The sequence below is a fragment of the Lynx rufus genome, unplaced genomic scaffold (assembly GCF_022079265.1).
Source record: "Lynx rufus isolate CCGP_SWC_20201006 ecotype Redwood Valley unplaced genomic scaffold, mLynRuf1.p SCAF_2, whole genome shotgun sequence".
Lineage (NCBI taxonomy): Eukaryota > Metazoa > Chordata > Mammalia > Carnivora > Felidae > Lynx > Lynx rufus.
The window spans coordinates 34,799,718-34,815,941 of record NW_025814834.1 but is presented as its reverse complement, the minus strand read 5'-3'; the positions used below and the strand labels follow the sequence as shown (position 1 = coordinate 34,815,941).

General features: G+C 36.4%; 1 protein-coding gene across 2 annotated transcripts in view; it reads right to left on the bottom strand.

Annotated features, from left to right (window-relative positions):
- The window catches only part of ORC2 (origin recognition complex subunit 2), a 44,430-nt gene that overhangs the window by 15,281 nt on the left and 12,925 nt on the right, over positions 1–16,224 (bottom strand). For both annotated transcript variants that reach the window (XM_047084312.1, XM_047084311.1), the window contains 7 exons: positions 14,993–15,082; positions 11,285–11,377; positions 10,828–10,859; positions 7,932–7,992; positions 5,613–5,806; positions 4,505–4,603; positions 904–1,013 (listed from right to left, as the gene is read on the bottom strand). In XM_047084312.1, coding sequence (XP_046940268.1) covers positions 904–1,013; positions 4,505–4,603; positions 5,613–5,806; positions 7,932–7,992; positions 10,828–10,859; positions 11,285–11,377; positions 14,993–15,082 — 679 coding nt within the window. The remainder of the gene's footprint in view (positions 1–903; positions 1,014–4,504; positions 4,604–5,612; positions 5,807–7,931; positions 7,993–10,827; positions 10,860–11,284; positions 11,378–14,992; positions 15,083–16,224) is intronic.

Here is a 16,224-nt window from a genome sequence, read left to right as displayed (position 1 = left end):
ATTGTGTCAATTTCTAGTTTTACTGCTTGGTGGACCTGACTTCTTATTTATCCCTATGACTATGTAACTGTGAGTATACATGTACAATACCATACATTTTAAGCACTTCCTTATACTAAGATCCTTTTTAATAAAAGTGTAAAAGTAATTATAGTAAAAAAAAAAAAGTTTTCATTTTAATCATTGTTCTAATTGTTTTAATGGGAATTTGAAATTTAACCTGAGGTATCTGAAAAATGGTAAAATTCAAAAAATATTCAAGGAAATAATTTTAAAATGGTAAAATGGTATTTATAGGACAGATAAAAACCTGAAGATCTATAGCACATGAATACAGAATAAGATTAAAATATATATATATTCTTTTTAGAAACTTTGCTGTGGAAAACTGGATTAAAATCTAACTGAGGGGCACCTGCGTGGCTCAGGTGGTTAAGTGTCCGAATCTTGATTTCAGTTCAGGTCATGATCCCAGGGATATGGGACTGAGCCCCACATGGGGGCTCCACATGGAACGTGGAGCCTGCTTAAGATTCTCTCTTTCTCTCTCTAACCCTCCCCTGCGCTCTCTCTTAAAAACAAAGAAAAAAATCTAATTGATATATCTTATCAGTCTTGACAGATTAGATTTTTCAATATTTTTACAAGTAATAACAACTCTAATAAAGGCTATTTTACCAATGGCTTTCATATATGATAAACTTAGACACATTTCTTGAAAACTAGATTTTCTGAGATGAGTCATACAATATGACATTTCTACATCTGAGTCATCAAATTAGGAAAACACCTATTTTTTTCATAATTTTATATGTAAAAATATATCAAGTTGATTGCAAAAAGAAAATTAAATGTTAGATTGCTTTGATTTTAACACACAGACATGTAAATAATAGTACTTACCGTAACTGCAACATCCATTTATGAAATAATTGTTCATACTGTTGATTGAGTTGTTTAAGTTCAGCAGAAAAGGAAGGAGAAACCTTGCTCAGTAAGTTACGCAAAGTTTGCTTTAAAAAAAAAGAGGGAAGAAAATCACTTTCAAACCACATACATCAAAATCAACAGAAACTAAAAATATTTCCTTAGAGGTAGACATTAGAAGAGGCCATTAGTGGAAATATTACTTTAACCAGGCTTGGTAATGAGTGCATCAACTGAATACACATACTATTTACGGTTTAAGTATTTGTTTTCTTAAAACTTTTTGTCTAGAACCATATCTATGATTATAAATTCCAAATATAAGGCTTTAATTTCTAAAAAGATCATTACCATAAGATGATTAAACCTGCCTCCCAGGTTTGACAACAAATCCAGACAGACTTTTTAAAACCTATGAATTTGAAGAAATGTGAAAGCTTAAGGTAACAATATGAATTCTCAGAAAACATTAAAGTTTCTTTATAATTCACCATTATCACTAATAAAATAAACTTGTATCACTGCTCCTCTAAGTATCAAAGCTACTTCTAACAAATCCATCTTTGGTAAGTATGGCAAAGTTTTTTTTTTTAAGATTTTATTTTTGGGGTGCCTGGGTGGCTCAGTCAGTTAAGCGTCCGACTTCGGCTCAGGTCATGATCTCGCGGTCCATGAGTTCGAGCCCCACGTCAGGCTCTGTGCTGACAGCTCAGAGCCTGGAGCCTGCTTCGGATTCTGTGTCTCCCTCTCTCTCTGCCCCTCCCCCATTCATGCTCTGTCTCTCTCTCAAAAATAAATAAAAACTTAAAAAAAAAAAAAGATTTTATTTATTTTTTTAAAAAAAAAATTTTTTTTAATGTTTGTTTATTTTTGAGACAGAGAGAGACAGAGCATGAATGGGGGAGGGGCAGAGAGAGAGGGAGACACAGAATCCGAAGCAGGCTCCAGGCTCTGAGCTGTCAGCACAGAGCCTGACGTGGGGCTCGAACTCACGGACCGTGAGATCATGACCTGAGCCGAAGTCGGACGCTTAACCGACTGAGCCACCCAGGCACCCCAAGATTTTACTTTTAAGTAAGCTCCACACCCAACGTGGGGCTCAAAGTCACAATTCCGAGATCAAGAGTCACATGCTCCACTGAGCCAGCCAGGTGCCCCAGTATGGCAAAGTTTTTTAAACAATAATGTAAATCAGCTGAGGAAGGTACACTGCCCTGTACCCAAAACTTGGAAATTCATGCTGGTGAATCAAATACAGCTCACTTTTTAGAATGAAAACCCTAGCAAAAACCTGTATATGCATTTTACCCTGGCACTACCGTGTTTCCGTGATTCTACCCTTTAGGTAAAATATTCTTTTATTTATTTATTTTTAAACCAGACATTTAAAAATGTCTTTTTTTTTTTTTTTTTTTGAGAGAGGGAGGGGGGGATGGGCAGAGAGAGAAGGAGACACAGAATCCAAAGCAGGCTCCAGGCTCAGAGCTGTCAGCACAGAGAGCCCACGCAGGGCTCGAACTCTCAAGCTGTGAGATCACAACCTGAGCCAAAGTCAGATGCTCAACTGACTGAGTCATCCAGGTGTCCCTAAAATATCCTTTTAATACTAAAGGCTAGAATTGCAGTTAACATCCCAGGCACTCGGGTCTATTTAGGTCTTACTTATCCACACACTTAAAGAGAAACAGGACAAGTTCTAAGTAACTGGTAAGTGGGTAGTTTTAAAAATTTTCTCTCATTCCTTCTCAAGTTTAGAGCTCTGAAAAAGCAGATGAAGCACTGGTATCATTTCCAGAGGTCAATTATAGCAAATTATCAGAGCATACTCACACTTGAATGTGAACTCCGGAAAGTTATCTATAAACTTTAATTTCAAACTTTAGTGTCTGTGGAGAATCACGCTATTGGCGCCAATACTTCCCATTTCCCTATATCCACACCCTCTGCCATGTGACTTTGCCTCCCACTAAAGAGGTGGAGCCTAGTTCCCTGCTCTTTGACTTTTTTTGCAGCCACATGATTTGCTGTGACCACTAGGACAAGGCAGAAGTGACACTGGGTCAGTTTTGAGCCTAGGCTATAAGAGGTCTTGTGTTTTTCCACTTCTTACATCTCTGGCATCGTCATGAGAAGAACATGCCACAGCTAGCCTGCTGGTCCAATGAGGAAGAGAGACATATGGAGCAAATCCTTGATCGGCCAACCCCCACCTGACCCACAGACATGAGAAAGAAAACATAAATGCTGAATGATACATGCTACTGAGACTATATTGGTTAGCTATGTCCACAATCACTGAAAGACCTTCCCCTCCCTCATTATTGGTAACAGGTGTTTAATAGAGGTCTTTCTGCCTCTCAGTCCTATGAAGTCCTGTTCTGACTCTAGACCCATTTATCCTCCCATGTTGCTTATACAGAAATCTATGCACTAAGTAGATGTTAGTGCCATCTCCTCCCTAGAACAACTTGGCTTCTTGATATGTTTTCATCAGTCTCTGATCTGAGTCTCAATACCAATACACCAGGTGACAAAGACAAAAACAACCACATAGCATCATGTCTTCCAGCTCATGGCAGCTTACTCTATATTCTCCTCTTTTCCGTATCTTGAAAACTCTTGTGAAAAGCCCTGTATACCTTCGAAAACTGCAAAAAGTCTCAATATTCTTTTTTTTTTTAAGATAGCATTTTTTATTATTTTTAAAAATGTTTTTATTTATTTTTGAGACAGAGACACAGCATGAGCAGGGGAGGGGCAGAGAGAGAGAGAGAGAGAGACACAGAATCTGAAGCAGGCTCCAGGCTCTGAGCTGTCAGCACAGAGCCCCACACGGGGCTCGAACTCACAGACCGTGAGATCATGATCTGAGCTTAAGTCAGATGCCCAACCGACTGAGCCACCCAGGCGCCCCAAAAGTCTCAATATTCTTTGAGCCAATGACAATCATCTCTTCTTGATTCAGATTATCAACCCCACTTTCTACTCAAAGAAATCTACCCATTTCTCAGATGGGTTCTGTCTTCTCTGTTAGGGACATACCAGTCAAAACCCTCAGTCAAAATACCTCAAAAACTGGTATTTTTTTATTAAATGAGATACCAGAACCATAGTATATAGTAACTTTATCTTACTGTACCGAACAGGTTTTCTGTAATATCAAGAAGCAGCTTCCCTCTGTTCTTTGTAACTAAAGGTCTGTAACTAAAAGAGTCCAGTCAAGGTCTTTATTTTGTGACCAGTGTGAAATTCAATGAATATGAGTTAAAGAATAACAGAGATTAATGCTAATGGATAACAAAAAAACTATGGCCCTGATGATTATCATAAATCCTGAAGAAATGATAAAGTAGAGAAAAAAATGTAATTATAGTATATCAAACAGAATTCAAATCTATTGAACCATTTACATATAATGAAACATATAATAGTTATGTTACATTAATTTGTGTTTCATTTTATCAGGATAATAATTCTGCTTGTGTAAACTCACTCTTCACATTTGCTGCTTATGCAGTATATTTTTTAGCTCACAATAAAAAAAAAAAATGTAGAAGTAACTTTTCTTGCAACATACCTGATCCAGTTTAGCTCGCTTTAGTTTCTGTAGTGTTCTGTCAGAGGTTAAAACTTTTGAACTGCTATGAGCTTCAAAATATTCTTCTACTAAATCACTCTGAAAGTGGATAGAGCAAAATCAATTCTTAGTTTCAGATATTTATTTTATATCAAAACTAGACAGTAATATCAGAATAAGATATGTGAAATATTTGGCAGCATTTTCTTTTTGCAGCGATAATACAGATTAAGGACCAAGCAAACTTAATTCTATTTAATTCTAGTAGTAAAACTGAGTAACTCTTAGGATCATAAAAGTTAAAAGAAATGACTACATTGAAGTAGTCTTCACAAAAATGATTCCTAAGTTCCAACATAAAATTTCTATTTAGACTTAAAAAGGGGGGGGGGAGGTGGCTAACGATCAGGACCTTCATTTTGCCTCACACAGTCCTAGCAAATCTGTTAATATTAGTACAGCTAAGGAACTGAAAATGAGGAAGAACTCAACAGCAGAGTAAAAAAAAAAAAAGAGCTGCCTACCATTCCAGTAAAATGGCTTACTACTTCTTCCACGAACTTGGGGCTAGACTAACCTCCACGGTGGTAAGAAGGGATGGAAAACCTTTCAAGCAGTAGGCTTCCTACATTGCTCTGATTCTTTACACCAAACACCAGATAATTAGCCTTTCCTCACGTCATGGTGCTTACAATGTTCTTCCAAACAACTCAACATGGACCCACAGCCACTTCACTTACTACTTAAACTGACTTGACCATATCAACAATGTTACAAAAACAAAACTATATAAAAAGGTATACACTGAGAAGTCTTGCTTCCAGTTATCCAATCAAAAAATTTATTTAAAAGCTCATTTTTTATACAACTGAATTGAGATGTCAGCTTTAGCACATGGCATTGATACATGAATATGGATGCAGACAGGCCAGAACAGAAAGGTCAGAAATAGACACAAATATATACGGGCACTTATGTGAAAGACTGAGAAAATAGAGAAAAGTAAAGGAAAAAAATATATTAATCCCCCATTTGGATCTCTTTTCTTAGGGTAGCTTATCTTTAAGATACTGCACAATTTTTCTTTAAGATTAAAGTCTCCACTTACTGTTTTATCTCTTTTCATTTTCTTAGAAGGTGTTCCTTTACAAACAGGAGCTGAAACTACTCTATTCTGAGATGGAATCTTTTGGCTCAATATGACTTCATTAGTGTCCTCTTCATATTCTTGTGCAACTCCTTCATCATCTTCTGAGTTGGAAGCAGAATATTCACTTTCACTGTCAGAATGAGACCTTGGAACTGTGGGGCAAAAAAGCAATTGGGAAAATTTGACAGTCTGACAAGAGAGGCATTGAAGGGTAACGGAAAGAGCATGGACTTTGAAATAAGAGAATTTCACTTCTGGTTTTGTCCTGATTTGCTGACGATTTCACCAGAGCTAGTTATATAAAGTTTTCTGAGCACTAGTTCCCTCATTTATCAAATGAGGCTCAAAGTGCCTAATTTAATGAACCACTGTGAAGACTACATTGAAATGTATATAAAGCAACTAACAATGCCTGACACCCAGGAACTGTGGCAGAAAATGCCAATCATACCTAGTATCATTCTCTTTCCTTCTTCCTTGCTAACAGAACAGTTTTGTAATATGTGGCAATGTGTCTCACCCTAAGGGATAAATAATCATGGTAATTATCTTTTCCTTTGCCAGATACTTGTTTTCCCGCCTCTTTTGCATCTAGGATTGGCTACGTAACCCTCTGACCAATGAAACTTGAGGGAAAATTTGCTAGAAGCTTCTGGGAAAGATTTCCCTCACTTATGGAAGCCATTTATTTATACCAATAGCTTAAAGCTATAGAAGCCATTTTGCAATATGAAGCATTCAAACCAAAAGGTGAAAAATGCTGGTAGCAAAGCAAGAAGACAGGCAGAACCTGGGTCTTTTACGACACTGTTGAGTTAACTCAACCATGGAACTGTGTATCCCTAGGCTTCTCATGATGTGAGATAATTAAATGTCTATGGCTTAAGCCATTATCATAGAATTTTCTGTTGCTGCCTACACTGGAAACGCCATCCTGACTCAATAAATGGTAGCTACTATAAAAACTATCAATACATAGGCACATTCCATCCCAGAGTTGATACAATAATTTTGCTTTTCCTTAAGTTTATTTATTCTGAGAGAGAGAGAGAGAGAGAGAGAGAGAGAGAGAAAGGGAGGGAGGGAGGGAGAGAGAATTCCCAGCAAGCTCTCCACTGTCTGCACAGAGCCCAATGAAGGGCTCAATCCCACGAACTGTGAGATCATGACCTGAACTGAAATCAAGAGTTGGACGCTTAACTGACTGAGCCACCTAAGCACCCTTAAAATAACTTTTAATTTCCTAGAAGGCAGGACCATGTCTGTTTACTTGGCTTTGTATAGCATTCAGTACAACTATGAATATTTAAACTGGTTTCATTATAAAATTTCTAAGCAAATCAATAAAACCACTTACAAAACTGTCTCAAAAAAACCCTAAAAGGTGTGTTATTTTATTGGAGAGACATTTTAACTAACCTTAATATCTATTGACTATAATGTAAAAGACATAAGTATTAAGTGTTGGAGTTAAAAATATAAGAGAGAGTTCTTGGCCTGAAGGAATCTACAGTTTACTTGAAGAAATGAACATATCTTTTCATGAAAAGAAGTTAAGTAGTGACAATAACAGATACTAATAGGAGGGTGCCTGGCTGGCTCAGTTAGTAGAGCATGCGACTCTTGATCTTGGGGTGTTCAAGTCCCATGTTGGGTGCAGAGCTTACTTAAAAAAAAAAAAAAAAAGACAGTAAAGCTAACACCTGTTAAGCACATATTAAAGTCAAGCACTATACTAAGTATTTTTGACATCTTTTATTCCCATTACTCTCAGAACTATGGGGCTGGTACCATTATTGTCCTTGTTTTGCAAATGAAAAAAACAAGCATAGAGAGGTCTCTAAGTGGCAGACTGAAGATAAAAAGCAAGCAGTCTAAGACTAGAACCTATATACTTAACTATTACTGCTCCTCGTTTAGGTGCTTCTTTTTATAAAAACTCAGTTTTGTTTTGTTTTTTTAAGTTTATTTGAGAGACTGTGTCCACACAAGCAAGTGGGGAGGGAGAGAGAAAGAGGGGGAGGGGAGGAGAGAGAAAGAGGGGGAGAGAGAGAGACAGAGAGAGAGGGAGAGAGAAAATGAGAATCCCAAGCAGGTTCTGCACTAATAGCTCAGATTTGAGATTTTGAAATATTTAACTTTAGTGCAGAGACCAATACGGGGCTTGAACTCACAAACCGTGAGATCATGACCTGAGCCAAAATCAAGAGCTGGATGTTTAACTGACTGAGCTAGCCAGTTGCCCCAAAAAACTCTTGTTTAAAAAGAAATACATACCTATTAATCTTTTCCTTATACCACTAGGTGCTGTTGATAGAAATTCGCTTTTATCGTTGTTCTGTTTAAAAATAAAGCAACATAGTTTCAATTATCAAATAATAATGATGACATAGAAATTAATGATGGATGACTGGAAGAGGCTAGAAAAGAAGAAAAATATTTTCTTTTCATTAGACTCCCTTTGAATTAGATGAGCCTAGTTCCTAGAAGTAGAAAACAATGACAAATTAATCTGTCAGGAAAAAACGGTACAGCAACAAAACAATACAACAAATTCCAAAGGATTCTTTAAAGTAATTCTACAAGTTGAATGCCAGACATCTATAAAGTATGTAAAGAAAAAATGTATATGAGCCTTTTGAACCATTTTCACCCATCAGATGAAAATATTTTTTTTTAAAGTGGATAATATCCAGTGATAATGAGTAAGCAAGAAAATAGGCACACCTATGCATATGGACCTTTTAATGTGTTAGCAATTTACTGGTGGTAAAGTATTACCTTCTTTGAGGAGGAGAGAAACAGAGATCTATACATTTTATGTCATTATTTTAAAATTTTTAAATTCTTTACAGAAGTATAAAGTCTATTTTTCTTTTCCTCACAGAATATAATACTTAAATACCAGTAAACTGCTAGCACATTAAAATGCCCACTGTTGTATATAAGTTAATTTTTAACAATACTGATAAAAAGATAAAGTACCCTGTGTTATTTTGGCAATATGAAATTGGGACAAAAAACTTAAGTCTGTTGTCTTGTGATAGGTTCTTGGTGCTAGTTTCAAATGTTAATGAATTCTGGTTTGGGAATACTAAGAACAGTATTATAATAAATGAACTGAGCCCAATGAGTATATAACATAAACTTTTTTGATCCAGATCCTTAAAAAATGTTTTTACATTTTGCCATCTTGATCCAGTACACATGTGCACAGTTATATAACTGAAATAAATTATAATGAAGTAATACTTACAAAATAGAAATTTTCAATTTTACAGTCTCTTACTTTTTAAACTGTAGGTCATGTCCTACTAAGCTCATCTCAAGACCGTGAGTTGAGACAGCCTGCCTCCATATAGCTTAATTATCAGGTCTGAGAACACCAATGTCAAAATAACCGTTTCAGAAAATTCTTGCTCAAAAAGGTAAGGCTATAACTTACTTCAGTGTTTGCTACAAAAATTTCTGCAAACTGATTTACCTAGACAATTTGGGTAACCTGTTCTCCAATCAAGATAATAGATTACTCAACAGGGCAAACAGCTTATCACATAATAGTTCATTCATCAAGATGCAGTTCAAGACCCTCTCCTTACTGCATCCACCAATCCTCAAATACATGTAATGAATTTTGTCTAATACAGATCAATTCCCCATCTTGATAGTCATGCCTTAAACCTTTTAAGCCCAGATCCTCAAGCCCTATACATACTCTCTCCTGAACTCTCCCTTCTAAGACAGTGCATTAAATCTGTTACAGAGGTTGTCTCTCATTGTGGTAGGTTTTGTGATGGTTTCTTAGGGAAGTGACAAGATCCACTAATGTGCTGTGATCCATACCTTGAAAAAGAATGCATTAATATATCTAAATTCTTTTTTTTTCTTATTTTTTTTTAGTGTTTACTTATTATCAAGAGACAGAGACAGAGCATGAGCGTGGGAGGCGCAGAGAGAGGGGGAGATGCAGAATCCAAAGCAGGCTCCAGGCTCTGAGCTGTCAGCACAAAGCCCGATGCAGGGCTCGAACTCAAACTGTGAGACCATGGCCTGAGCCGAAGTCGGACGCTTAACCGACTGAGCCACCCAGACGCCCTAATATTTCTGAATTCTTGACTGGATTAGGGGAATAGGTTTTATTCTTTTATAGTGATACAGTATACAAGATATAATACAGGAAAAAAGCATTGTTAAAGACAAAGGAGGCTCTGACATGTCTAATCTCACATCTAGACTTGCCTAAACAAGACATTCACATGTCACAGGCCATAACCATGGCCCTGAATGTCTACACTCACATTCTTACAATGGGTTCCCCAAACTTAGCCTATACATAAGTCCAGGCATGTCTAAATTTATAGGCACCCAGGCCTGGACACACTCCACACTCACATACTCACTGCCCTGGATTCATTCATGCCCATCTGGGTTTGCTCATATCCAGGCAGGCCACTTGACAAGGCATAATGAAAAAACAAAATCACACAAACACAAGAGAGGATAAAAATTGTCATTTTTTTTCAGCTACCCTGGAAAGAGTTTACCAAAACCAACTTTGTTTTCAAATGCAAATTATGGGGGCTTCTGGGTGGCTCAGTTGGTTAAGTGTCCCATTTCAGCTCAGGTCATGATCTCACAGTCCATGAGTTCGAGCTCCATGTCAGGCTCTGTGTCTCCCTCTCTCTCTGCCCCTCCCCTGCTCATGCTCTGTCTCTCTCTGTCTCAAAAAAAAAAAAAAAAAAAAGTAAATTATGAAAAAAAGTAAATTATGAAAGGATAAATAATCCACCTTATGAAAGGTGGATTTAATGGATCTTGCTATTAGTCCCTCAAGAAACAAGAGAACATTATGTATAAAAGCAGAACAAAACAAAACCCGTAATATTTCCAGGCCAGCTCCACTAACTTGACATAGGGATAGTTCTGACATAGAAATAGCACAACAGTTGGGTCTAGAAGACCTGGCTTCATTTTCCAGCTTTCCTCCTTCCCAGTTAGACGAACTCAGACCAGTCACTTCACCTCTCTGAACCTCAGATTCTTCATCTAATGTAAGGTGTGTAATTGGCAAATACTGTGTATTATAAAGCACTATATAATTTAAGAGATGAAGTGGATATTTTTCATGTCTTTGAAACACTAAGGTTTTTGCTTGTTTCAGTCAATTGCTTACCTTCACCTGAACTTTGTCTGAAGCAGAATGTCCTAAAAAATAAAAAAAGACATTACTTACCATGATACTTCACTTTTCATCATAGTCTAGTTTCATTCAACTGCCCCACAACTGTCCACAAACTATAAGACTTCCAAATCCCTAAAGCCTTATTTCAAATAGAATGTGGCAAAGCAAATCTTCCATGAACATTTGGGTAACTCAAGCAAATAACAGGATTTTAAGGGTGTTTCTAATTGGCCCTATGAATCAACTTCAATCAGCAGATATTTCCCCCTTTTACTGATAGCTAAATATGGGTATGTGAAGGCACAAATTGGGGGTATTAACTGCATTTGGTTGAATAAATTTTCAGAACAGAAAAGAAGAAAATATATACAAACACACTTAGACAAGTAAAAAATATATAACTTGAAGCAACTATGAAAACTATCGAAGAACCAAGGTAAAATCTTACCCTTGCTACATTGAGGAATGTTTATCATAATTTCAGGATCATTCTTCAAATTAACTGAAACATTTTTTCTTGGTGTTTTTGCTAGTTCTGAAGCTGTAAACAGACAAAAGAAATGTAGAAAGCAATCTTTAACAGATGATTAAGGGGTGGATTAAGATTAAGCAGATGAAGGGGGGAAATCACTTTATTTCACTTATATAAATTCTTAGGCGGGGGGGGGGGAAACCCTGCCTGCTACTACTACCAGGAATATAAATAAACCTATCTATATTAAGAGTACTGCCTCTTTTACCTTAAATCTTCTTTCAAATATCTATAGGTTGTCTAAATAAATAAATAAATAAATAAATAAGGCTTTGACCTTATTGCTTTCTAAACTGTCATTCTCTCTCCCTGTCCTTTCCATCAATAATTTTACACTCCTTCAATTTCTTTATCATATATACTTGAGGCATATCTTTGTCAGAGGGTAAGAAAGAATGGCCAGAAAATGGGATTTAAATCAAGTGGAAGCTGTGTATATTTAAAACTGTACTTTAAAAACTCTTAAATCTCCCATAACATGTGGTATATTTTGTGTCTAAAACTATAATACATGTGAATAATGTATAAAATATAGCATTGAGTGGATAGCTGTTTCTGTAATGGAGCATCAGATTAAAAAGTTGGCTTCTAAACATAAAAGGCCATTTTATATGAAAAATATAATCTTTACCTTTAAAAATACTTTCTTGAGGCATCTGGGTGGCTCAGTCGGGTAAGCATCTGATTCTTGATTTCGGCTCAGGTAATGATCTCATGATTTGTGAGTTTGAGCCCCATGTTGGGCTCTGTGCTGACAGCACAGAGCCTGCTTGGGATTCTCTTCTCTTCCTCTGTCTCTGCCCCTCCCCTGCTCTCTCTCTCTCTCTCTCTCAAAATAAATAAACATATTAAAAAAGGTAGTACATTTGTGGGGACTGTCATATTTTGGATCAATTTCAAGTCTGGAGGATAAATTGTGTGAAACAAGTTAGAAAGAGCTTGAGTCAGTAAAGTGGCTTTAATTTACATGAATTCAACTATATTTTTTATTAAAAAAGAGGGATATAACTTGAATAGCATATATATTCAAAAATATACCTTTTTTCTCAGTGAACAATGTTCCAGTGTGTGTTAAGTTGGGAAATGTAAATCTATTCCTTAGTTAGGCTCCATTCCACATGCCTCTCACACTACTGAGAAAGTAACTACAGTACAATATATTTTTTTTATTTTTTTAAAAAGGTTTTTAAAATTCATTTTGAGAGAGAATGAGTGAGGGAGGGGCAGAGAGAGAGGGAGACAGAGAATCCAAACAGGCTCCGTGCTGTCAGCGCAGAGCCTGATGTGGGGCTTGATCCCATGAACTGTGACATCATGACCTGAGCCGAAATCAAGAGTCAGAGGCTTAACCAACTGAGCCACCCAGGTGCCCCCATATTGGAAATTTTAAAACAAAATTTTAAAATCCTCTTTGCCTAATGATAGCTTCTCATTAGGCTATTATTTGATCCTATCAACCAATCTATTTTCAATTTCCCTAAAGTCATCTTTCTCCAAGCTGGTGAACTCCTTACTGTCCTCTCTACTTGGTATTTCTACCTTTGCTCTTTTGTTTGCATTTATTAACTCATCACAGATATGTATTTTACAAAGATTCCCAATCTAACTCCTAGTGTGTTTCTAGACCTGTATCTTGGTTAGACCAATTATATTGAATCATTTATACATAATAACATGTGATTTTCTGGCAGGTTATAATTATTTTAAAAATACTAAGGCCTTCTACTTCATTGATACAATTAGATGTAAACACAATTAACAACAATAAATAAGTCAAAGAAACTTTTTTTTTTTAATTTTAGGAACGTACAAGCAGGGGAGAGGCAGGAGGTGGGGGGAGAGAGAGGAGAGACAGAGAGAGAAAGAGAGAATCTTAAGCAGGCTCCACGTTCAGTTCAGAGCCCAGTGTAGGGCTTGATCCCACGACCCTGGGATCATGACCTGAGCCGAAATCAAGAGTTGGATGCTCAACTGAATCACCCAGGTGCCCAAGGATACACTTTAAAGAAAATCACAACTAAACACAAGTCCAAACTAAATACAGATTTTGGAAAGTACCATCAGTCTCAAATTATCCAGAAAGCCATCTTTTTGTGACTGTGAATTTCTTTCATTTGTGATGACAGAAATGCCTAATATAACAGTACTGAAGTTTCTTGCAGCCCATACAATATAAGACATATATCATGGTTATTATGTGCATGTGGATTATCTACTTGAAGAACTTCTACTTGATTACTCCTCTGGGGCTCCTCTCTTCACTATTAGTTCTCTTTCTCCAATGTTCTTTGTCCTGTTTCATTGTTTTGGGGTTTCAGGTTAGTCTTGGTGTCTATCTGATCCTTTCTCTAATAATTACTTTAGCATTTCTTCTCTGGTTTCTCAAAGATCCTATAAAGAATGCAGTCATTTTTACAGACTGAAAAACTGTTAATTTCTTAATGTGCATTATGAACATTAAGAAACAGATCAATTCATGTAAATTATTGTATGTACCATGTTAGGTTCAGAATTAATAATGAATTTCATATTATACTTTTCAGAAAAGCTGAATACTGCAAATGATTAAATATTATAATGTTTAATATTCAGTAACACAGATGTTATAATTCTTATATATCCCTCATCAATGTAAACACTTAAGTTTTTCACTTGATCTTGAATGTTTACCTGGTTACTGGCCAGGATGACTGCATATATCGGTGTTCTGTAATTATAGATTATAAGCCCTATTATACAACTTGACATTTTACTGGATAATTATTGTTCCCTTGGTCTTGACTTCTTGCTGTTCCCAGACCTTCATATACTTATGGATCTAATTTTCAAACTACTTTCATATGTTATTTCCTTTCCTCAAAGCTTTCAAAAATGACCCCTCATACCACAGGACCCAAATAAAGTGCAATCTGAATTTTTTAAAAGAATTGAATTGATAGTTTAATTTTAATGTTGTATGTAATTTATTTTAGTCTAGTTTTCTGAAAATTAGTAATCCATGTAAAATTAGTATAAGTGGTAACTTGAGTAAGAAAAAATATTACAACAGCCCATTTGTAACAATTTTATACAGTTTTCTACAATACAAACATTTTTCTATATATGGTATAAAATTCTTAGTCATTAAATTCAGATTATCTGTGACTTAAGACGCTCATTTACTTAAAACTTTGTTCAGGACCTATGGCTAGATGTGGGAAGAAAAGAGACACAGGATTCCTACTGTGAGAAGCTTAAAATCTAGCTGAGAACAGAAGACATCTGAGCAGGAGCATCTGGGTGGCTCAGTGGGTTAAGCATCCAACTTCGGCTCAGGTCATGATCTCCAGTATGTGAGTTTGAGCTCCACGTCCGGCTCTGTGCTGACAGCTTCAAGCCTGGAGCCTGCTTCAGATTCTGTCTCTGTCTCTCTTTCTCTGCCCCTTCCCCACTTGCACTCTGTCTCTCTCTCTCAAAAGTAAACAAACATTACAAAGAAAAAACATCTGAGTATGAAAAATAATTGGTTTTACATATGCTTGAAAATATGATACAAAACGATATCCCTCATTCTTTTAGGGAATGCATTAGGATGATAACTGTGGGGAATGTAGTTAAATACACCTTCTTAGAAAAACAACATACCTAATTTAGCCATCTTTTCAGAGTGTTTTCTATTCTGAAAAGAATAAACTTTATTCCCACCATCTGCAGCAGAGCCATTTTTCAAAGATTCTGAAAGAGAAAAAGCAATATGCATTTTGGGAAAATAGGCAAAATTAACAGAAAAAATAAAATTTTAACTAAAAATTTAAGATCTATACCCCTGTCTTGCATAAAGGTTTAACAATACATATTTATACATAAAATATTTAAAAATAGATGACAGACTATGTTTATATAAATCTGAAACACAGAAAACACATTATTCTTCACAAGTACACAAAAATAAACATATAAACACACACACACGCACGCACGCATGCACGCCCCACCTCCCCTCCTCCCCAAACCCTCCAGACTAGAGGTATATGCATTCAATTCATGATACTGCTGCCCCTGAGGGAAAACAGAAGGGGCTCTATTAGTTGTTTTCTTCTTGAAGTAAACACTGCCAAGTACAATTCAGTTAATTGACACTGAGACAGGTAACAGTTGTTACATGGTGGAAGCTCTCTTACTATCAAGACTATGACCTAATTTTCATTCTTCAATCATCCTTTTTTTTTTTTATTTTTTTTTTAATGTTTATTTATTTTTGAGACAGAGAGAGACAGAGCATGAACAGGGGAGGAGCAGAGAGAGAGGGAGACACAGAATCTGAAACAGGCTCCAGGCTCTGAGCTGTCAGCACAGAGCCCGACGCAGGGCTTGAACTCACGGACCGTGAGATCATGACCTGAGCCAAAGTCAGACGCTTGACTGACCAAGCCACCCAGGAGCCCCATTCAATCATCCCTTTTAATAACAACAGCTACCTACAACATACCGGATACTCATCGCTAGTAGCCTACTCTCTGGCATAGTAATTCTCAAAGTGTGATGGGGGACTGGGGGCCAAAACTATTTCATAACAACACTAAGATATTATTCGATTTTTTCGCAATCAAGAGTAGATCATAGGTATCCCAGAGACTACATGATGTGTGATGACAACACCATCCTGTGGGCTAATGGAATGTGTGAAGCAGATATGAAAATTCAGCTGTCTTCTATTAAGCCAGACATTAAAGAGATTTGCAAAAATGTAAAACAAGGACTTCTTCACTAATTTTCTTTTTGGAAATAGTTGTTTTTCAAATCTAAATATATGTAATTCAGGTTAACATCTAATGGATTTTATTATTGTTATTATAAAACAGTGCCAGACTGTTCCG